We start from the raw sequence: 23637 nt of genomic DNA, 5'->3' as shown, positions 1-23637 counted from the left end.
CACATGTAATTACAAAGTTGCTAGGAATTCTGCATAGAATCATAGGAGTCCAAGTTTGTCTTGATAAGGGAAACCATTTCAGGGAAACCTTTCAGTTTGAGTATGTAGAGGGTGTGTACTTGAACATACCATGCCAGTTTCATGTGTATGTACCTATGATAAGCCTGTTGAATGGCCAAAACCAATTAATTGGCGAATGGAGGCCATGTTTTTTGAGTGATGATGTCATCATTGTGTGCCTTGGTACCACTTGACCCCATGATGCTGCCTATAAAGTTTTGGCTTGATCTGACCAATGGTTGGTGAGAGTTATAGCATCCCCTATTGGACAACCCTAGCCAGCTTTGACCTCAGACCTCAGTCATGTCCTCTGAACCTATGAAGTTTCATGAAGACTGAAGAAAACATTGCTGAGATATAGCTGTTAAATTAAATTAGGCCCTGCCTCAAAGTTATTTATTGACATGTGACAGCCAGTCAAAATGTTGTTGATACTTCTTGATTAGGCCATTCTTGTGAATTGTTTGACACCATGCTTGTGATGATCATATAAAAAACCTTTGGACTAGTTTGCAAAAGGTTTAGCATATTATGCAAATTGGCAAAAAAAACAACAAAGTGGGCGGAGCATCATAGTTGTATATGAATTGTCTATTGAATTGAGCCACGGAATGCATAGGAAGTGGAATTGTGGTTCTATGACTTATGGTGTGGGAGATATGGGCCACAATGCCACACAGTGTGCTATAGCGCAACCATCAGGCCAGTGTGAGTCCCTATAAGTGGGTGAGGTCCTTTAGACCTAGAGAACAAGATTGGCAAGTTTGATGTGTCTAGGCCTTACGGTTTCGGCTGCAGTGTGCTCTTGTTTAAGTAGCCCTCAGTTTTATTAAAGTTTTTGGAGGGCCAGTCTTGGCTTGGTCACAAGATTGCCTCAGGTGAAGTTTTATCACATGCACTTGATCACATGCACTGACCCACTTGGAGCGGTTTATGTAATCTCGAGGTGAACGGTCCATATGGGCAACAATTGAAAAAATATTTTAACCATTTTATTATTGTTTCTTGTAATTACCTAAGCTACAGAAATCTAGGTGGTGTTTATACCGCTGCAAGACCAAGCATTAGTATTTGGTTATAGCTCAATGGGGTTCTCTTTTAAACTTCACTCTTTTAAACACTTGTAAACCAGGAGTCTGTGATGCCCCAATGAAAGTTGATGCTAACAAATCTGCGGTACACTAAACCTAAGAGGCTTTACTGTGCATGTGCTCATTTGCATGTGACAATATGCTTTACATAAACAAGCAGTCTTTGCATTCGTGGGTAAGATGGCGCTTTGATTATATCCGGCAGTCCTCATTGGCAGTCCTGCAGGCAGTGCTGGATGAAGACCCCATCTCTGTCCTCCATGTGCAGCCTGTGGCTGAGCTGCAGGAGTTTGCGGCCCACGGCCCGGAGGCTGGGAGGGACCGTGAGCGGCCGGGGGGCAGCGGGCGGGCGGCGGTCGGTCTGCGTGAGCACCAGCCGGATGTAAACGCGGCACGCCAGCAGTAACAGCTCTTCTTTGCACAGGGGTGGTGCGCGGAGGCGGGGGTCTCCATCCTTCAGCTGGGTACGCTTACGGAAAGAAGCAGGATATGAACGAGACATGGTCATCAAGTCTCTAAATTCTACCTCCACTGTAATGTTGGTACTTTCGCAACATTACTTTTGCTTTCTAATCAATTTTTTGCTGGAGAGAATTTTCCGGCTAAGCTAATTTTTGCTGTTAATACTGGTTTACCATGAAGGATTCTTTCAAGATCAAATCTTCTCTGCACGTCACTTTTAGGAAAGCGGAGTTATGAATATTAGACAGTCTCTTGATTCATTTGCGGGCGTAGATGGGTACAGATGCAGATTAAAGACGTACCTTCACACAGCTGCCGACTCTGAACCGAGCCTGCTGTCCTGATGCCAGGAACGTCACAAAGACATACTGCCGCCCCAGAACTCTGACCCCCACGTTTTGGTTAAGGGACAGGAAGATGGGTCTGAGGGGCGTGGGCGTTGGGGTGTGGTCACTCCAGCTCCACCTACATGTCCTGGCTCCTCCCTCATCCAGAGTCTGTCCTCCCCATGTGTCCATGCTCAGCCTGAATGAGATGAATACTGGTTAATCTGTAGCCCTCCTATCAAGTGCTCTTGTCTCACAGTGTCAATCAATAATCAATCCACTCGCAGGCCAAGACAAAGCGTACGGTTTGACCTTACCAGACATTGCCATTGCCATGGTAACACGTGGCCCTGCCACTGGACTGAAACAAGGCTCTGATTGGGCAGTGGGGGGTGAGATCATCGTGAACAACACACACATTCTCACTGTCATTTGTGAGAAGGATGATGGCCAGATTTCCTGAGGGATAGCTACATGACCAAGGAATAAGGAAAATATTCACATATAATGCATAGGGTTAGGGTTAGCATTGTTTTCATTTTTGGAGTGTTGATGCCAGTCTCTATCCGTGATGTAAAATGGTTTGTGACATCAAATTAAAATGTAAATTATTAAAACAAATGTATTCACCAGAATATCTTCAACCAAAAGCTCTCACCATTCATTAAATTGAACAGTATGAAGGAAATATTGATTATATTCATGTGTGATTCATGTTAATCTTCATGCAGACATTATAACAGTCTGTGTAAAGTACTCCTTGCACTGCTTAGTAATTAACTAACCATATTGAAGATGTTTCTCTGTAAGACTGAAGTCTTCTGTGCAGCAGCAGAGTTAGAGATAATATTGCTTATCTGTTTCTATGCACCCAAGGTTGAATCCCAGGGAAACTGATAACTGCTCCTGGGAACCAGCACCCTTAGTTTTTTCTACACACACTTTGACTATAAAGAAACTGGACTGAGAGAGACAGTTCAGAGTTACTGCATCAAACTTTTATACTTGTATGTTTTGTAACTCTTGCTACCAAATAAATACTGCTTAGAAGACCTCGACTTCTGCACCATCAATTCCACCACAACAGAGATTTTATGAACTGTAATTTTGGAAAACATACAAAACTTGAGCAGAACCATCTGGAAGCCCAGTCAGAAATTTATTCCCATCAGAGTAAAACTTCTGGAAGACGCCTGCATTGCTCTGTGAATGAAGAAGGCTGGAATCATACCGTTACCTAGTTTATGTTTGAATATTACATTTGGCATTTTTTCGCCAATGTCACTCTTGTGTGATGATGACATATGACTTCACATGCAGCTACCTGATGATGGGACAGTCCAAACACAACCGGTCCAGAACTGGAAGTGCTGTGCAAGGTCCAAGATTCTGACATGATCCCTTCGCTGCATTCTCGCTTCAGAGCCTGGTTCTCCTGCCTGGGCACAGAGCCAGACAGCTGGAAACTGATGGTGTTGGTGTGGAATAAACCTGAAGAAAGGTGAAAAGAAACTGGCATGATTCACAATATCTACTCTACACAGACTGTAAGATTTACTGCTGACAGATTATTTACAGGATCTACCATAAATAAATATATCATATTTTGACAGTATTTTCACAAAGGTTCAGTATCTGTCAACTAAATAAAACATGTTTAACAACATAGCAAAACAATAAAAAAACAAACAAAATAACAAAAATTAACAAAATAATAACTTGTTTTATTAGTGCATTAACAAGAGTTTAGGACCCATACTGTTGATATATATTTTGTGTCAAGCACATTTTTAAAGATGATCCCCATAATCCATAATGTAGATTCGTCATTAGGTTTCAATTCAGAAGACCATGTAGAACTAGATTTGCATTTCCTGAAGGAAATACTATAGCGCTTGAAAAGTTGTGCCCTAGAGTGTAATGTGTGTAGAGCTTACTGTGTGTTAAGCTGTGTATGGTGTTTGGTAACGTATGCAGTGTGTATGAAGTTGTGTATATGGTGTGTATTGTGTATGAAGGTGTGTTGTGTATATGATGTGATGATATTGTAGTGTGTACGGTGTGTGTGTGTATGTGTGTGTGAGAGAGAGTGGTTGTGTATATGATGTGATGATATTGTGTGTACAGTGTGTGTGTGTATGTGTGTGTGAGAGAGAGTGGTTGTGTATATGATGTGATGATATTGTAGTGGGTACGGTGTGTGTGTGTGAGAGAGAGTGGTTGTGTGTATGATGTGATGATATTGTAGTGGGTACGGTGTGTGTGTGTATGTGTGTGAGAGAGAGTGGTTGTGTATATGATGTGATGATATTGTAGTGTGTACAGTGTGTGTGTGTATGTGTGTGTGAGAGAGAGTGGTTGTGTATATGATGTGATGATATTGTAGTGGGTACGGTGTGTGTGTGTATGTGTGTGTGAGAGAGAGTGGTTGTGTGTATGATGTGATGATATTGTAGTGGGTACGGTGTGTGTGTGTATGTGTGTGTGAGAGAGAGTGGTTGTGTATATGATGTGATGATATTGTAGTGTGTACAGTGTGTGTGTGTATGTGTGAGAGAGAGTGGTTGTGTATATGATGTGATGATATTGTAGTGTGTACAGTGTGTGTGTGTATGTGTGTGTGAGAGAGAGTGGTTGTGTATATGATGTGATGATATTGTAGTGGGTACAGTGTGTGTGTGTATGTGTGTGTGAGAGAGAGTGGTTGTGTGTATGATGTGATGATATTGTAGTGGGTACGGTGTGTGTGTGTATGTGTGTGTGAGAGAGAGTGGTTGTGTATATGATGTGATGATATTGTAGTGTGTACAGTGTGTGTGTGTATGTGTGTGTGAGAGAGAGTGGTTGTGTATATGATGTGATGATATTGTAGTGGGTACAGTGTGTGTGTGTATGTGTGTGTGAGAGAGAGTGGTTGTGTGTATGATGTGATGATATTGTAGTGGGTACGGTGTGTGTGTGTATGTGTGTGTGAGAGAGAGTGGTTGTGTGTGAATGATGGTGTGTATATGGCATGAATGAAGGTGAGTGTATGGATGTATGTGCAGTGTTTATGAAGATATGTACAATGTGTACATGGTGTGTGCATAGTGTCTGTCTGCATTTGTGTGCCTGTGTAGTTGAAGAACACCTCTTTGGGTATGTGTCTGTTTGTGTGTGTGTGTGTGTGTGAATGAAGGTGTGTATATGGCATGAGAGAAGGTGAGTGAGTGTGTATTGTGCAGTGAGTGTATTGTGTGCATAGTGTGTGTCTGTGTTTGCGTGTCTGTGTACTTGAACAACACCTTAGGTATGTGTGGTGTATGAAGGTGAGTATGTGAACATTAACATGTATGAAAATGTGTACAGTGTGTGTATGGTAACACCTCCTTGTGTTGTGTGTGAGAGATGTACATATGTGTGTGTGGGTGAGGAGTGTGTATCAGAGAGGTGTGTGTGTGTGGAGTGGGTATGAGACAGATGTATGTGTGTGCATGTGTGGGGGGAGCTACTGGTTGTGAGAGTAGAGTCTAGTGTGTGTTATGGTACATGGGACTATGTGGTGTGTAGTGTGTATGGTATATATGATGCATATGTTGTGTGTAATAATAATAATAATAATAATCTTTATTTGTATAGCACCTTTCATACATACATGCAACTCAAAGTGCTTTACAGTATAAATAAAAAGAAACATTAAAAGGAGATTGTGACGGGCAGGGGTGAGCAACAAAAAGGAAGCGATCACGCCAAGTCTCAGGGAAAAAGGATGGTTTAATAGAAAGTGTGCAAACCTAAAACCCGTGCAATATCTCCAAATTAAGGATATAATGACCAGCGGTCAACTGGTACAAAGACAAGACATATATAGGCAAACAAACGACCCTCAGGTGAGACGGATCACAGGCTCCGCCCACCTGAGGGACGCACATGACGTCACCAGACAACAACAACAACAGCCACTGTGGACGGAGGCGGCCGGTAGGGGGCCGCCTCACCGTGACAGACCCCCCCACCAAGCCGCACTCCCCTCCACTGGGTGTGTGGCACACAGCGGCTGCACACAAAACATGAAGGGGCAGGAAGGCAGAGACAGGCAGGAACACACCTCCTGCCGTCCGGGAGCTGGAACATAAAACACACAACATTAAACAGCTCACCTCCCCGGGTGGAACCCTGGACCGACCGGGCCGTTAACAACACAAAACCACGCCCCGGTCGGTCACAGGGCCCTCACGCCCTAACCGGCGTTTAGCCAGAGAGCCCCAAGGGTGTGCGGACGAGGAGCTACGACTCCTTTGTCGTCCTTAGTGTGTGTTGGTGCAGGTTACCTCCCCGAGGCGTGGCTACTTCTCCTCCTGGACCTACCTCCTCCCAGAGCTGACCCCGGCCCTTGGCTAGGGGTCACCCCAGCCTCCTGGGGAGCCAACCCCTTCCGGGGCCCCTCATCGCACGGTGGACTCCTCCACCCAACCCAGGAGCGCCAGAGACCGAGGCCCAGAGCACCCCCGACGCGGGCTAGGGAGCAGCCCCAAGGGCCTCCTGGTCACCCCGGGCAGGAGGGAGGATCTCCATCTCCAGCAGGAGCTTCTCAGACCGGAGCCCCATGGTCCCCAAACATCCGGGGGCCCCATCCCTCTAGGGAGGGGCTCTTCCTGACCAGGCTCCGGTCACCCCACAACACAAGGGGGCTCCTGCCAGGTGGAGACCCCCACAAGGTCCAGGAACACCACAACACCACCAAGGGGAAGCACCTGCACAGAAACACACACACACACACACACACACACCAACATAAAACACAAACGCGCCTCAGATGCCCTCCGTGCCATACCCAGTGGCACGGGACCACAGCCGGTCCCCCCCAAACACACATTTAAGGGGAGGAGCATGCGTGGAATTACACGTAACAGTTGACAACACTGGTCCACACGTTCGTCGACATGTACACACATTCATAACACACACGAGAGTCTACCCAGGCAGACACTCTGGTCCTCGCCGTGCCACACACACACAAGCGCACGGCGGAACTCTCGCAACATACAACGGACACGAAGAGCTGTCTCAGGGCAGACTGCCCTGGTCCTCGCCGTGCTACACACACACACACACAAAACACAAAAGCACGGCGGAGCTCTTCAAACAAAACACCACGCAGACAAACACTTACCACGAGACATGACCACGAACGAAGGAGAAAGAAAAAGAGACTCGGCGGCTTCCGAAATGTGGCTGGTCATTCTGTGACGGGCAGGGGTGAGCAACAAAAAGGAAGCGATCACGCCAAGTCTCAGGGAAAAAGGATGGTTTAATAGAAAGTGTGCAAACCTAAAACCCGTGCAATATCTCCAAATTAAGGATATAATGACCAGCGGTCAACTGGTACAAAGACAAGACATATATAGGCAAACAAACGACCCTCAGGTGAGACGGATCACGGGCTCCGCCCACCTGAGGGACGCACATGACGTAACAAAACAACAACAACAACAGCCGCTGTGGACGGAGGCGGCCGGTAGGGGGCCGCCTTACCGTGACAGAGATAAGACAAAAAGACAAAAAGAAAATGTTAAGATAAAAATATTAAAATAACATAAAAAGTGAAAAAGTAAAGTAAATAATATAATAAAAAAGTAAAGTAAATAAGATAAAACTATTAAGATAATTAGATTTAGAAAATAATAGACAACATAATGTAATAAAGTAGATAAGATTGAGAATTTCTTAACTAAAAGCGGATCTAAACAGGAATGTTTTGAGACTGTTCTTAAAACTATGCAGGGATGAAATGCCTCTGAGCTCTTCAGGAAGAGAATTCCAGAGCTTTGGGCCATAGTGGCTAAAAGCACCCTCGCCAATCTTTAATCGGCTTTTAGGAATCACCAGTAGATTACTGTTTGAAGACCTGAGAGACCTGACTGGAACATATCTAACCATCATTTCACTGAGGTAAAGAGGGGCAAGACCATGAAGACATTTAAAAACCATGACTAGAACCTTAAAATCTATTCTAAAGCTGACAGGTAACCAGTGCAGTGAGTGGAGTGCAGGTGTAATATGATCTCTCTTTCTCCTGCGGGTCAGAACCCTTGCAGCCGCATTCTGAACTCGCTGTAGGTGAGAAATAGAGCTCTTTGGAAGAGCAGATAGAACAGCGTTACAATAATCTAGCCTTGATGTGATAAATGCATGGACAAGTTTTTCACTGTCAGCAGGAGAGAGCATATCTCGGACCTTAGCGATGTTTCGAAGGTGAAAATAAGCTGTCTTGCATGTAGTCATGATGTGTGATTTGAAGCTGAGCTCATTATCAAAGGTAACGCCCAGGTTCTTAACACATTGTCTGGCATTCAGATTCATTTGATTTAAATAAGTCTGGACATCATTCCTTTGTGAATCACTACCAAGAACAAGAACCTCTGTCTTCTGTTTATTTAACTGCAGAAAATTGTTGACATCCATGTCTGTATATCATCTATGCAGTCAAACAGTGAGCAAATTGATTTTAGGGCTTTAGGTTCTAGCGAAATATAGAGTTGAGTGTCATCTGCATATTGATGATAACTAATACCATGTTTATTAATGATGTGTGGTAACGGAAGCATATATAGGTTGAATAGTAACGGCCCAAGAATTGTGTATGAAGTTGTACAGCTGTATTGTGTGTATAACACCTCCTTAGGTATGTATGTGTCTGTGTGTGTGTGTGTGTGTGTGTGTGTGTGTGAGAGAGAGATGCGTGTGTGTGTAGAGTGGTTATAAGAGAGGTGTGTGTGTCTGTATGAAGTGTGTGGAATGAGTATGAGAGAGATGTATGTATGAGTGTGTCTGTGTGGTGTGTGAGAGATGTATGTGCATGTAGAGTGGGTGTTAGAGAGATGTATGTATATGTATGTGAGGTGTGTGTGGATTGGGTATGAGAAAGATGTATGTGTGTGTGTGTGAGAGATGTATGTGTGGGTGTGGGTGTGTGTGTGGGGGGGGGGGGGGGGGGTGGAGTCTCTCCCAGTTTCAACTGTCTGTACATTAAGCGGTTCTGGTTGTATTAATTGCAGAAATGTGTGGAAGAAGAAGAAGAAGTATGAGGGATAACAATATAGGGCTTTTCAAGCCTTATAATAAGAGCATGTACTCACTAATCTCTGAAGACAATCTTACTGCAGCCTCTAGGTAGTACCTCTCCATCTCTTTCTGTTGCAATCTGTCTTTCAAACACATGGGGGCAACCAAGAGCAAGTGCGTCATCATAACATCCATTCAGACGTAACAGCCCTTATCGGTCACTCTTGGAAGTCTCAGAACGTCACTGACCTCTGCTGCGCGTTCTCCCACTCCCCTGCTACTAGCTCCTGTTTCTCCTGCCCAGTGCTGGAGATGTCGCCTGCTTGCGCACGTCTCTCGGGCTGTTCCTCAAACAGCTTCAGGGCCATCCTCGTCTCATGGACCACCTCCTCAAAAACCTCCCTGTACCTCAGACAGCAGAAGTCCTGAAGAATGGATGAAGACGATGCTGAGATGTTTCAAGCAGGAGAGAAGTTACTGGTAATCAGTAGCAGAAGTTCCTGTTTTATTCAACACTGTGTGAAACTGAAATTTCTCATGATTTTACCTGGTTTGTTTAAACTCACCTCTGAGTCCGTGTGCACTGGTTCAAACAGTTTCACTATTCTGCCACAAAATTCACAGGTCGCCGACAGGTCGCTGTACGACTGAGGCTAGAACATATATAAGCCCAAAACGTTCAAATTATTCACATTGTGTATTTCTCATGGACCAAAAACTGACACATTACTTTCTTTGGAAAAGCTGCATTACTGTTACTCAGTACGGGCGAGGGAGGGATCTACCTGAAGGTGGATTCTTCTGTCCTGCAACTCCCTCCTGTATCTCAGCACTCCGTGGAAGCCCCGGCCAGGGTCCGTAGACATCTCCAGATTCTCCTGCTCCATGTGCTACAGAACCAGAAACACCAAGATGCACTACGCGAAGAACAAGGACAAGGCAAACTGGCATAAAGCTCATTGCAAAACTGTTTACAAAACCCACTGCAACACTTACCTGAATTCAAACTGCTGTCCTGCTTAAACCATGTGGGGTGCTGAGAATTTCTTCTCACCGTTTCACATCTATGAACTGACAAATTCTTTAGCTTGAAGTCTCTCAACTCTCTATCTACATAATCCAGTGAAGAAGATCCACCGTAGATCTGATCCAGTGTAGATCTGATCCACAGATCTCCCCACACCATCTGGCCTTCGCCTCTTGTCAGCCCTACCTGACCTGGGACATCATACCAGAACTTGACGTGTGTAGAAGCGAGAACGTCCAAATGTGCCAATCTGGACGCACGGTGACTCGAGTAACCTTCTCGCGGCTGCGTCCTGCAGCGTTGTCCGGGTCTTTCTGTGGCCTGAACAGTGTTGATGGTATCCATGGATATGAGAGAGGGCTGATAGAGGAGCCGTTGTACTGGTAATACCAGCTCCCGCAGGGAGTCATGGCAGTCAGCCAGATCTAAGGACCAAAGTACAAAGGGAAGTGTTGTAATGTGGACTTGTTGTAGGCTGGCAGAACGCTCATTTCTGTCCTGAATTCACTCACCTTTTGAATAACCTTGAAAACATTTCACTGTATTTGACCACCAGGTTTTACTTGACTAAATCTGATATTCAGTGGGTATGATATTAAATGGGTGTCATAAGATATTAAACTCCCCTGCGGTTAAGAAACTGGTGATCCACACAGAAACGGCTGTTCATAAACGTCCTTGTGGGGACCGATGGAAATGAGAGTACATGCAGGACTAATTAGGATCATTCATGCAGTGAGTGTGGAGGGAGGTGAGGTTACAGTGATTAGTTGTGTATACATCAGTGAGCACTGCACAATCGCTGTGGGCAGCAAAGTCCTGCAGATAGGACTCATGTCCTGAAGTCTTGGTGGTGTGTGGAGAATACAGCGGTATTTGTACTAGGGTATTTAATACTTGGTGCACTGCAAAACACCACAGAAGTGTTATTTGAGAAGCTACGTGTGTGTGTGTGTGTGTGTGTATATATATATATATATTGCCAAAAGTATTCGCTCCCTTTCCTTGACATATGACCTTAAGTGACATCCCATTCCTAATCCATAGGATTCAATAATGACGTTGGTCCACCCTTTGCAGCTAGAATAGCTTTAACTCTTCTGGGAAGGCTGTCCGCAAGGTTTAGGTGTGTTTATAAGGATTTTTTACCATTCTTCCAGAAGCACATTTGTGAGGCCTGGCTCTCAGTCTCCTCTTCTAATTCATCCCAAAGGTGTTCTATCGAGTTGAGGTTAGGACTCTGTGCAGGGCAGTCAAGTTCATCCACATCAGACTCTGCCATCCATGTCTTTATGGACCTTGATTTGTGCACTGGTGCACAGTCATGTTGGAAGAGGAAGGGGCCAGCTCCAAACTCTTCCCAAAAAGATGGGAGCATGGAATTGTCCAAAATGTCTTGGTATGCTGAAGCATTCAGAGTTCTTTTCACTGGAAATAAGGTGCCAAGCCCAGCTCCTGAAAAACAGCCCCACACCATAATCCCCCCTCCACACAATGCAGTCAGACAAGTACCGTTCTCCTGGCACCCGCCAAACCCAGATTCGTCCATCAGATGGAGAAGCGTGATTCGTCACTCCAGAGAACATGTCTCCACTGCTCTAGAGTCCAGTGGCGGCGTGCTTTACACCACTGCATCCAACACTTTACATTGCACTTGGTGATGTATGCTGGATGTAGCTACTCAACCATGGAAAACCATTCCACGAAGCTCTCTGCACACTGTTCTTGAGTTAATCTGAATGCCACAAAGTTTGGATGTCTGCAGAAAGTTGGAGACCTCTTCACACTATGCGCTTCAGCATCCGCTGACCCTGCTCTGTCGGTTTACGTGGCCCACCACTTCATGGCTGAGTTGCTGCCGTTCCCAAATTTTCTTATAATACAGCTGACGGTGGAATATTTACGAGTGAAATATTTATTTCACGACTGGATTTCTTACACAGGTGGCATCCTAACACAGTTCCACGCTGGAATTCACTGAGCTCCTGAGAGCGACCGACCCATTCTTTCATAAATGTTGGTAAAAACAGTCTGCATGCCTAGGTGCTTAGTTTTATACACCTGATTCTGATAATTTGGATGGGTGAGTGAATACTTTTTGCATGTGAGAGTGTGTGTGTATGTTTAATGGATCACAATCATACAAACAAATCCACTTTTTAAATTTACATTTGTTAATCAATGTATATAACCTTATGATCATATCTGCATATATGTATATTGGAATATATGCCTAATTTCCTTTTAGCTGTGTTTACAATATTGACCCAAAATGCTCAGATCAGTTTTAGCTGGATTAGATTTGGTCGGGTCAAACTGTGTGTGTGTCTGTTGATGAATTCTGTTTATTCAAATGAAATATAACACAGAGGGACAAAAAACGTAGTCTGTGAGTCTAAATGTGATTCCTTTTTCTCTCCTTCTCCACTCCCAGGAGTGTGTGACTCAGATCTCTCTCTCTCTCTCTCTCTCTCTCTCTCTCTCTCTCTCTCTCCCTCTCTCTCTCTCTCTCTCTCTCTCTCCCTCCCTCTCTCCTCCTCTTCTTTTCCACCTCAGTGGGGTGTGTGTGGGTGGACGTGCGTGTGTGTGTGCTCATGCGCGTGTATGCAGAGCGCTGCCTCTCTGGGGAGCCTCTCACACACTGCGGAAGGCAGGGTTGGTGCTGTCGTCGTCTCCGCACTCTGCCGTCTGCTGAAAGGATGGTGCACCAGGAGAAATGTCTCTACCAGGTGAGAGATCGCTAACCGTCCTCCAGCTCCTCATGTGTTCTGTGACCACCTAGCCAACCATTAATATACTGGATCATGTGTATGGAAAAATGATTATATTCTGCTGTCTTGACTTTATTTTGAAGGGTTTGCTGTGAGTGGTGTTTTATCATAGATGGATGCTAGGGTTGCTTGAATCTGCGCTGTTAAAATGTTTATGTGCACATATTTGCTTACAGATTCAAGGCAAATTCCTTCTTTTTAGATCAAATTGTGTTTGGGGGGATTTAGTAGCAATACACGAGATCAGAAGAGGTGACGAAGGAGACAATATTGACATGTATTTTGAAGAGATGGGACCTTTCTTGCGTGTTATCCCGCTTGTCTGGGTTGTGTTTGGGAAAGCCGGTATCTGTGGGTCAGTGTTTTCTTCAGAAGGGCTTCATCAGCCTGCAGTACAGCGGTGCCTGGTACTCTCCAAGACCTTAGACGTGAGTGGGAGGATTTCAAGCTGTTCAAGCTCTCCCAGAATGTTCCAGAAAGCCAGCTCGAATAACCGGTGTTATATCACAGATTGTTCTAATGATGTGTCATGGGAGGGTGTGGGCACGACCCTGATTTCTCTAAAGCTCATCTAATAAATCCAAAGCTAAACAGGAGAAAATACAAAATCTTTACTGGAATGACATGAAATATGAGTGTCCTTGGATTCGAAAAGCTTATGGGTGTGGCTTCTGTGGCAGAGGGGGGATGGCGGAGGAGGACGGCTATTTTTCTTTATTGTGTTTTTTATTTTTATTTTTGAAGGGGTCGTGGAGCTGGGGGGGGGGGGGGGGTGCACTCTATCCACATCAAACATCAAAACATTCACACCATCGCTGTGACCCCAGGAAGGGGGGGGGCAGTAGAAGAGAGGGGAATGACACGGGGCGGTACGTCTCTGACGGATGAGGCCCACAGCGACGCCATTAGTCCCCCGTTTGTGTTGCTATGGCAATGAATAATGGAGGATGGAGAGCTGTTGTGTTTGTATAGATGAAAGGCACGGCGAGGAGCTCGATGTGGCTTTTGTCATGTGATACGATGTGTCAACAGGGGCGCGGTCCCTGGAAACACCACGGGCCTCACATCTGTACAGCTTCAGAGCCACAAACACCCCCACCCCCCGTTTATGAGTAATGCCCCCCCATTCTCCTGATCACCTTCATTTCTCTCCATTCATTAATAAAGTATGTGACGTTAACGGCTGAGCTGGCATCGTCTGCATTTGTGTGTGCGTATGTGCACAGGCCCAGAGGAACGAGAGGGAGTCGATCAGACAGAAGCTAGCCCTGGGCAGTTTCTATGACGACGGGCCCGTTCTCTTCACCGGCTACAGCAGGACGGGCAAGAACTGCGTGCCCTCACGGTGGGTGTGCGGGTCACCGGCGCCGTCGCCCAGAGCCCACGCCAACGTGGTTCTTCTTGTGTGTGCTGACCTGTGCATCTGGTGTATCCACTACGATCTGCTAACTAGACCTTGGGGAGACGCTCTGTGACATTTAGTTCAACGTTAATGTACGTGATTTTTACATCACTTTACCATCTGATGTTCTTCTGCATCTCAGGCTAGCCGGAAGAGCAGGAGAATATATCAGGTTGAATTTCTAAACTTAACCAATAGCTCCTACTCTTGACTCTTGGTCCTGGATTTTGTAATCCCTTGTAGATGATTAAATACCGGTAATTCCTGTAACTGGTTGGTCATCACACTGAACTCTTAGATTAAATAAGTACCTGGACACTGACTGTGATTTGAAAACCTCTGAGTGCTTTAGAATTTAATAGGGCTTCATCCACAAGAGGGCAGAGTATACTGATAGTGAAAGATCTGGTTGTAAGATCTAACATGGAACTCCTGAGGTAGTGCTAACAGACTGAATTAAAGCTCCCTACAGCACAGAGCTGCTTTTTGGGTTGTGAAAAAAATACAGCAGAAATATATACAGTTAAGGTCAAAATTATTAGCCCCCTAGGAACTTTTAACTATTCCCCTAAAATACTGGCAATTCTTTGCAATATACATAACATTTCATATAGTAAATTATTAATCCATGATATACGCCTATGTTGGTCCGCTTTGGAATGTAAAATAAATATTAAATATTTCTTTATGAAACAAATTGGTGAAAACTGAGATGGTCAAAATTATTAGTCCCCATGTGATTTTGTGTTTTCAAAGCCAATTAACTGGGTTTCAAACCATACCTGACCAATCAATTAGGTTTGAAAACACACCTGAGCAATCAATTAGCACTGAACCTTATTTAAGTGACTCCAAGAAGCAGAGTTAGTATTACTTGACTGCTTGAATGAAAGGGATACTCTAGGGTTGCTCTATAATTGTTGTAGGAAGCAATATCATCATGCCAAAAAGAAGAGAAATCAGTCTGGACCTCAGACAGAAGATAGTGGACCTTCATTTTCAGGGGGAAGGATATACTGCCATGTCCAAGCGTTTCTTGGTTTCTAGAACAGCTGTACGTTGCATCATCGCAAAGCACAAAGAAACAAAGTCTGTTAAAAATAAACATGGCCGTGGTCGAAAACGCAAGATTTCTAATACTTTGCAGCGAAAAATAATCAGATGTCAACAAGAATACCCGGACCTCTGCGAAGATGATTGTTGCTGAACTTGCTTCTTCTGGACTTGATGTTTCACGCAAGACTGTTGTGAGGGCTCTTCGTGGTGGACTTCGTGGTCATCGTCCAAGAAAAACCCCATTGCTCTCACAGAGGCACATCAAAGCCAGACTGAACTTAGCTAGAGACAATCTGAAACATAAGGGTGAGTTTTGGAAGTCTGTCCTTTGGTCTGATGAAGCCAAACTTGAGCTGTTTGGGCATATGGATGCTGCTTTTGTTGGGCGTAGGAAGGGCGAGGCCTTCAACCCTATAAATACTGTCCCCACAGTGAAACATGCTGGTGGAAGCATAATGCTGTGGGGCTGTTTTGGTGCTTCAGGGACAGGAAACCTTGTTCGGGTGCATGGGACCATGAAAAAAGAGGATTATGTGGAAATTTTGAAGAACAACATCAGGTCATCTGCTGCCAGTCTAGGGTTAGGTCGTCGCTGGGTCTTCCAACAAGACAATGACCCAAAGCACACATCGAAGTTGGTCAAAGCCTTTTTGAAAGACAACAAAATCAACGTTCTGGAGTGGCCCTCTCAGAGCCCTGATCTCAATCCTATTGAGAATCTGTGGAGGGAGCTCAAGGTTCGGGTCCATGCTCGGAGACCAAGCAATTTGCATGATCTTGAACAAATTGCCAAGAAAGAATGGGCTAAAATCCCTCAGGAGACATGTGCCAACTTGGTTAGAAATTACCAGAAAAGATTGTTGTCAGTTTTGAATCACAAAGGCTACACTATTGACTATTAGTTGTCAGAGGGCTAATAATTTTGACCACTGCATTTTTTGCTTTTTTCTTGTTTCAGTGAAGCAAACCAATAAAAATGTTTATTTGACTTTATGCAGATGTTGTCTTTGTTCTTGTGGACACACAGAAACTATAACGACTCAAGGTTATGGCCCATGTCATTGGAAGGATAAGGGTTTTATGATTTCATAAGGGGGCTAATAATTTTGACCTTAACTGTATATAAGTAGTATTACTATAAATTGTCAGAACAGGGGAAGTTCACCAGAGGAAGTGATTTAGATTCTTAAGATACAATATTTTCATTGTTTCAGTTATTACTGGGTGAAGTAGAGATAAGGGTAATGATGAAATCATAAATTGTTACCGGGCGGGTAACTAGCAACCCTGTTTCACCTTACTGTATGTTCCCATTAGAATGCTAAACGAAACCGGATTGGCCATGTTCGTCTTGCTATTTTCTGTTGTTCTTGGGTTTTAGGCTCCAGAATGGCGTGAACCTCCAGATGTGTTTCGTGAATGACAGCAGCAGTGACAGGGACAGCGATGCGGAGGACAGTAGGACAGAGACGAGTCTGGACACTCCCTTGTCCCCCGTGGTAACGACATCACGGCACCTCCGTTTTGCTTGACTCTGAGGCACAGTGCGCCTACAGAGCTAAATATTCCAGCTTATGCTGTAGCGAGATTCCTCTATGGAGCATCATGGGATTTTTAATCTTTTGGTGTGTAATCTAATTCCGAGCTGAGCATGCTGGGTAATTCTCCTCTATCTGTGCAGAGTAAACAGAGCTCGTCGCTGTCGGACCGGGACACGGGAGAGGAGGACCTGGACTCGGAAGACTGCGAGTTCTGGCGGCTCCAGCGGCGTCTGCAGGAGGAGGCCCGCGGGGCGCTGGCCCTGGCCCGGCCCATGGCCCGCATGCAGGTGGAGGTGGAGAGACAGGTCCAGCTACACCGCAGGTCCCCCGTGGCCGACCTGGTCAGTGTCTCCGTCCCCCTGTCTCTCGCTCTCTCGCACATGTCCACACACGACACGACAACTAAACCTTTGTTAGTAAAGCGTTTCTTTTTCTCTACTTTTAGATTCTGTTATTTTACGTTATTATGTCTCTTTCAAAAAATCTGATTTTCCCTGTAGTTAAAAAAAAAACTCGAATGTAAAAAATTCATGTTTTGGCGTCAGGGGAGGTACGTTCGCTAACTAACATTTTCTTCAATATTTCCTGCAAAATAAATAAACTTGAATAACACATTCAACAACAGTTCAATTCAAACTGTATTTAAAATGCACACCACTTTTAGATTCTATATATAGGACTTTATAGGATTTTTATTCTTTATATAGGAGTTCATTTGCACACAGAATTCTTGGCTTGAAGGAGGTTGACTCATTGTCCAAGCCAAATCTTTTTAGGGTCCATTAGAACAAGCAGGGGAACTTTTATTGCACTTTGCCCGATTTACACTGTGAGAAAAGCATCAGTCCTTGATTCTCACCAACCTTTGCCATTTGGCAAAGAGCTGAATCATATGAATTCCTAAGAATTTGCACTTCATGGCAAATCCGTTTAGTCACGTCTCATCGGGACTCTTGACTAAAGGAGTCCCTGCTTTCCCTTATAGGGCATTAGTGCCTTTCTCCTCTTAGCTCTGTCACTAAGCACACTCGTGACACGTAGGGCTTGCCCCGCTGAGCTCTGAGACCGTGAAGGACAGCCCCACCACGTCTGGACAAACGTCTGTGTCATAGCTGTTAAGCAACAGGACGAGGCCGTCTCGCCATCCCGCTCAGCAGCCATGGCTTCCTCTGTGTGCAAGGGACGTTTGTGTATATATCGAGCACTCCCGGTTGTACGCTTTTGTTCTCTTCTGCCTTTCTATGAAACCCACAGTGCTGCTTAACATGTGACACATGTGTCAAACACACTTCCTCTTTTTGGTTGCGAGTGGAGAAACCTCAAGGAGAAAATAAGAAAGCCGTTCGTTTCTCCACAGCGCTGAGCTTTGCCGAGGGCTGCGGGAAGCTTATTTCTCACTTTTGTTTTTGTTTTGTTGTTGTTTTTGTTGTTCCCTGTGAGCCGGCCGGCACAGTAACGATGTACCGACGGTCTCTTGCAGCTGCTGCACCTCCCTCACATCAGTGAGAGTCTGATGAAGCGAAGTCTGAGGCCCATGGAGCTGAGGGAGATGAGTCTGGGTCAACTACAGGTCATCACCAACGACCTCCACTCACAGATACAGGGTGAGGTCAGGCCTCACATTAAGGGCCCTGAACCTGCAATGTATACAGAAACCAAACATGCAAATTCGTGATTTGTGGGGGGATCAGGTCCTGCATTTAGACCTCGGACATACAGGAAAATCCCCATGTTTATTTTTGGACTGTAAAGTGGGCTTGGGCGACGTACGTGTGCTCTGCGGTCCTGACTCCATGTCCCGCTGCAGGTCTGAACGAGGAGCTGGTACAACTGCTGCTGCTCAGAGACGAGCTCCACGTGGAGCAGGACGCCATGCTGGTGGACGTGGAAGACCTCACCAGGTCAGGGGTCAGCCAGGGGTCAACCCTTAATAGAACAAAGGAAGGTGGCTGTAGGAGTGATAGAGGGGGTGGAATATGTCCTCTAAATGTCCTCCTTGATTGGCCCTGTCAGGAATTTGGTGAAACTGCACCAAGAAACGAATAAACTACCTCACAGCGTTTGAATAGATCTGGCTCCCAGTATCTGAAAAGCTGCATAATTGTATTGACTTTAGGTTTGTGAACATGAAGCTGATTCGAGTGTGTTTATCTTTACTTTTGCTCCCCAGGCATGCGCACAGTCAGCAGAGGCACCTGGCGGAGAAGTCCAAAAGAAAAGGAGACTGCTCCCTGTGACTGCCATTCCTGGCGCCCCCCGGAGGCCAACGCGGCAACAACGGCCTGCCGCTCGGGCAGAGCCCATTAAGACTATGTGTCGTGGTAGCGTACGCACAGAGCTTTCCTTCATGTCAGTTTAACTAGACGTGTGCCCATCTTTATTTTGTTCACCCATGTTACAAGCTTTGTGTGGATGTATGTCAGACAAACAGGCCAACGAGCTTTCGTGCATGCACACAGTGAAGTGGAGGGATATGTAGGTCAATGCAGGCCCAGAGACTGCAGGCGAGACTAAAGGTTGAACACCACAGACCTAGCTGGTGTACAGTATATATGTTCATGGGATTTACATCATCGAAGTGGGTCTTCGATTTCCCGCCAAAATGCCTACTGATCACGCAGAGTGCTTAGCAGTTCTCCGACAGCCAGTGAGCTGGTCCCGTAGCTGGGTGTGTCTCTGCCTCCTTTGCCTGACTGAATTAACTAGAGCAAGCTTACACTGCAACAACAAAGAAGGGTAGAGAGAAGACCTGCTAACGTAAGAAGCTGTCTGTCCCACCCACATCACGGAGAAGACTAGAACCAAACTGGATCAGGTTGACACACTCCAAGTGAGAAAACATGAATGTATTGTAGGATTAAAAGCAAAACACTTCCTTGTATGAGACTGCCAGGTGTAGTGGGAGTGGAACTTTTGTGAGTTATGAGCTATTTTGTCAATCAGTATTTTAAGAATGTCAGCTTAGTTTTTCACCCATTTAAATTACATATGTGCTTTTTCACAGGTTTAAGTGTTGCGAAATGACTGGAATCTTGATGTACAGAAATATTAAAGAAAATGATCAATAAATTATTTACTTGCAGAAGATTTCTTCTAAGCTTGTGATTATTTTCATAGAAGAAAGAGAAAACAAATAATCAAACCATGTTATTAAATGATTATTACAATTAATGTTATGGATTATGGTAGAACCACACTTCAAAAGTCGATACAGTATTTTAAATACACATTTACAGCGCCAATAAATGCACACACTTTAGGTAAATAAAAATGAGCGCTCACAACCATGGAAGAGGAAACACTTCCCTTTTGTAAATTCCTAGATTACCGAGGTTAAACTTGGAGAGAGCCATTCAAGTACTTCTGGTATACGGCCACATTAAACGAAACGCGTTTTAAAAAAACATGCACTTTCTGTTTTACTGTGACAGGTCGATATGACGTGTTGGCTTTAACAAATAATGCCCCATAAAAAAAACAATAACTAACCTGTTGACGTCTTTTTATAGCCCGTGGTTTCAGACATTGCGTAATGCATAACCATATCATTGTTTAGACTTTAAAAGTGCATGCATTTAAATTCCATTTTTATGTATAGGCTATACATATATTCAAAGATAAATGATATTTACAGTATTAGGCCTATTTATAATGTCGAATTTGGTACATTTAGATTGCATATTTATTTTAAATTATTCTTGAAATACAGAAAAATATAATGAAAGTGAATTTCAATTGAATGACAGAGTTGTAAAAAATGAACAAACAAAACTTGCTCTTGCAAACCTGAACGCCACAAAGTATGAAGTTCGGCCACGAGAACCGAGACGTACGTTAATTCCCACGCCTATATGTTGTTAAGCTTATAAATTCATCAAATTTGATAATTCTTCGGAAATTACGACAATAACCCTTTGGTTTCGTTTGTGATAACGGGCTGCAGTTGATTGAGGAAATTCCCTTGGAGATGTCGCCTATATAAGTGACAAGAATACAATGTGGCCTGAGAACTGAAAATGCAAATACACGCAACTATGCAGGCCACTGTATTCCACTGTAAGTAGGCTCATCCTTTAAATTAATGTCTTTTCGTTTAATCATGCACTGGGAGCTATTACACAGCACGACCTGTGTGTTGTGGTTTTCTTTCAGGCTTGTTCGTTGTGATGCTTTCTTCCGCAACGTGTCAGCTCAGCTCCGCTAATCCCACTGGAGCGCGCAGCAGCTCCGCCACGGGAGCGCGCAGCGCGCCCACGCACCTTGATCAAACTACCTGCAAGGGTCTCGCGCTCTCGCTCCTCTGGAACGTAACGGAGGCGCTCGCGGTCGTACGTACTCTCCGAATTACAAACTATTTATATCATTTGAAAATGTGTCTCTTGCAAGCAACACAACACTTTGGTTGTATCCATACAGGGGAGCTTGTTCAGAGGATTAAACTGCACAGAGCAAAGCGCGGAGCTGTACCTCAAGACGCGAATGTTGTCCGTCTGCGTGCCTCAGGTGAGACGGTTCGACACACGGTCCAAACATACCTATAGCCCAGTTCGGATGGGATTAGCTTCACATGGGGAGGTTAAGTAATATACATTTACTATAGGGTGTCAGTAAAGTGTATTAATGACCGAGGCGATTTACACACTGCCGTCGCTTCCAAAAGAAGTAGAAGAGAATGACCAATTTTACTCACATATGATATTTTAATTTGAGAATGAGTACGCTACATGTTTGTATATGTTAAATATAGGCTACGATACACACTGATTTGAGTGGTTTGCCACAGACATGAATAATCAGAAGCGTCTCTGTCACGTAAATAAATGCCTCTGCGAGCAGCTCCATACTTGAGAAAAAAAAACGCGAAAAATACTTTCCCGCAGGATATAGCGGAAAGTTTACACACATGTCGATTCACTCGGGATTAATAGGTTATTTTTATGGCTCGTTTTACAGAAGGTTAAAGGCCCCGGAATATTTACTGACGTGGGAGAGCTCAGTCGGTAAAAATGACTGACAAGGCGCATTCGGATATAACTAAAAGTCACTTAAACACTGGAAATAATTACCCCACCTCCCCATATAAAACTTATCCCGTCCGAATAGGACTTTTCTGTTTCATGAACCAAAGACATTCAACAAAAATCTTATCTTCTTTCAGCAACAGTCAAGATGCTCACAGACCACTGACTTTACTTTTGATCAGGTTTGCTGATTGGTATTTTAAGAAATGCACGTTTTTCTTATAGTAATGTTTCCTAATGTAATGACATCCTTTTAATTTATTCTCTGTAGGACAAGTGCCTCATGAGAATTATGGAAGATCTCAGATACTACCGGGAAACATTTAAAGCTTACAGCGACCCAGACCACATCCTGGACCATTTGGTGATCAGGAGAATCGAGGACCTTATGCAGGTATAAGATTAAAATCACCATCTTAAACACGTTAGTTGCTGATTTCCTGATGTGGTGCTGACAGGCATAATTTGACATAGATCACATTAAAAGAATGTCAAGCACTTGAAGCAAACCCACTAATCACCTATTAAGTCATTTACATGTTGTTTTGTGTGAACAGAACTGCTTTGATGACACATTGCTGGGTGGCTTGCAGTCTATGGTAAGGTGAACTGTATAACTGGATATAAACATTTCTGCACACGTTTTTGTTGTTGTTGATGTTTACAATCACACATCACAAATGAGTGTTTCTGTGTTTTTCCCAGACTACAATGGAACAGGAAAATTCCTTTGAGGGGAGACTGAAGCTTTGCAAAGCTCTAAAGGGTTTCCAGATCCGCACCATCACCATCAATCGAGTGCTGAACCATATTCTAACCACGAGTATAAATGCCTGAATGTTCTAGGGTTTTTTGTGATGACTTAATTAGATAATTTAAATGCTAATTTACTTTTATTTAAACATATTTATTTTGATATTTATTGGCCATTTCTGTGGTGTTCTGAATTGTCCATTGTATACCTAAGCCAAAATTTTGCTGCAATTATAACAACTAAGTGATTTGTCTTTTTCATAATAAAACCTACCCAACACAAAGATAACGGAGGTGAATTATCAATGTTAACTGTACATTTTATGTTACTCATCACTTTAAAGTATTGACTTTCACCAAGGACATGTAGCTGTTTCTCTAACTGTAACTACATGGAGACTAACACAACATGATATCCAGTGTTTTATATAATTAATCTAATATTAGGCTGCTATAACAAGAAATTATGAAATTCTACCATCATGTGTGTTACACTTCAGAGTGATGCACAAATAATGTTTATGTGTATGAGAGAAAGAGAGAGAAAAAGATATATAGAGGGGTTGACAAAAATAATGAGATATAACATTATCAGAATTCAAACAATATAATTCCCAGACGATTTAAACAAATAATACAACAAACATGGTCTATACATATATGTAGTGTACATTTCCACAACCTCCTTCATACATTTGAAGGGAAGCTTTCACACAGGTGAGAAGCTAATTTATCTAATGCAAAAAAGTGCAAGGTTAAACTCTATTTATCCTTATAACAAATGAGGGGAAGATTTATGTATAATCCCTTTACTTATTTTTGAGTTGTGGGCTTATTTATTTTCTTTATATTCTCACTGTAAATGCCATGTTTACTTTGTAAGATTCATTATGATTAATCCGGGTTGTTTTGAAATGACTGTTCTCACTGTAATTCTCCAGTCTTTACTTATTCTTTATTTACACTACTCTACCCTTCTCTTTAGATGAACTATGGCATTGTATATCTTACTTTCAATGTATCATATGTATGCACCGTTCAGGTAGAGCGAATAAAACTGATTTATAATTAATTTAGAAACGT

At 43.8% G+C, this 23637-nt stretch overlaps 3 protein-coding genes across 5 annotated transcripts; 2 read left to right on the top strand and 1 right to left on the bottom strand.

Annotated features, from left to right (window-relative positions):
- Positions 1–4: 4 nt before the first annotated feature.
- On the bottom strand, positions 5–11076 carry LOC143474992 (glutamate-rich protein 6). Of its 3 annotated transcripts, none has more exons than XM_076972689.1 (10): positions 9980–11076; positions 9769–9873; positions 9550–9636; positions 9233–9408; positions 9058–9122; positions 3264–3430; positions 3060–3142; positions 2257–2409; positions 1916–2138; positions 5–1611 (listed from the first exon to the last, which is right to left on the bottom strand). In XM_076972689.1, the coding sequence occupies exons 2-10, from the start codon at positions 9868–9870 to the stop codon at positions 1360–1362; spliced, it is 1308 nt and encodes a 435-aa protein (XP_076828804.1). In that variant the 5' UTR covers positions 9871–9873; positions 9980–11076; the 3' UTR covers positions 5–1359. The 3 variants fall into 3 exon arrangements, with proteins under 3 accessions (XP_076828804.1, XP_076828803.1, XP_076828805.1); XM_076972688.1 differs by having other exon boundaries at positions 5–1620; positions 9980–10929; XM_076972690.1 differs by lacking the exons at positions 9769–9873; positions 9980–11076 and having other exon boundaries at positions 5–1620; positions 9233–9431; positions 9550–9634.
- Positions 11077–12520: 1444 nt separating this feature from the next.
- Positions 12521–19867, top strand: LOC143474996 (schwannomin-interacting protein 1). Its single transcript, XM_076972694.1, has 7 exons — positions 12521–12739; positions 14008–14126; positions 16621–16738; positions 16921–17121; positions 18261–18384; positions 18588–18681; positions 18951–19867. The coding sequence occupies exons 1-7, from the start codon at positions 12605–12607 to the stop codon at positions 19015–19017; spliced, it is 858 nt and encodes a 285-aa protein (XP_076828809.1). The 5' UTR covers positions 12521–12604; the 3' UTR covers positions 19018–19867.
- A 947-nt stretch (positions 19868–20814) lies between these two features.
- LOC143474601 (uncharacterized) lies at positions 20815–23314 on the top strand. The gene is made up of 7 exons (XM_076972102.1): positions 20815–20836; positions 20933–21108; positions 21197–21283; positions 21939–21983; positions 22073–22195; positions 22359–22400; positions 22507–23314. Exons 1-7 carry the CDS (start codon positions 20815–20817, stop codon positions 22636–22638), a joined length of 627 nt encoding a protein of 208 aa, XP_076828217.1. The 3' UTR covers positions 22639–23314.
- The last annotated feature ends 323 nt before the right edge of the window (positions 23315–23637 follow it).

Source organism: Brachyhypopomus gauderio, chromosome 14 (assembly GCF_052324685.1).
Source record: "Brachyhypopomus gauderio isolate BG-103 chromosome 14, BGAUD_0.2, whole genome shotgun sequence".
Taxonomy (NCBI): Eukaryota; Metazoa; Chordata; class Actinopteri; order Gymnotiformes; family Hypopomidae; genus Brachyhypopomus; species Brachyhypopomus gauderio.
The sequence above is the reverse complement of the archived record's forward strand: the minus strand, read 5'-3'. Positions and strand labels throughout refer to the sequence as shown.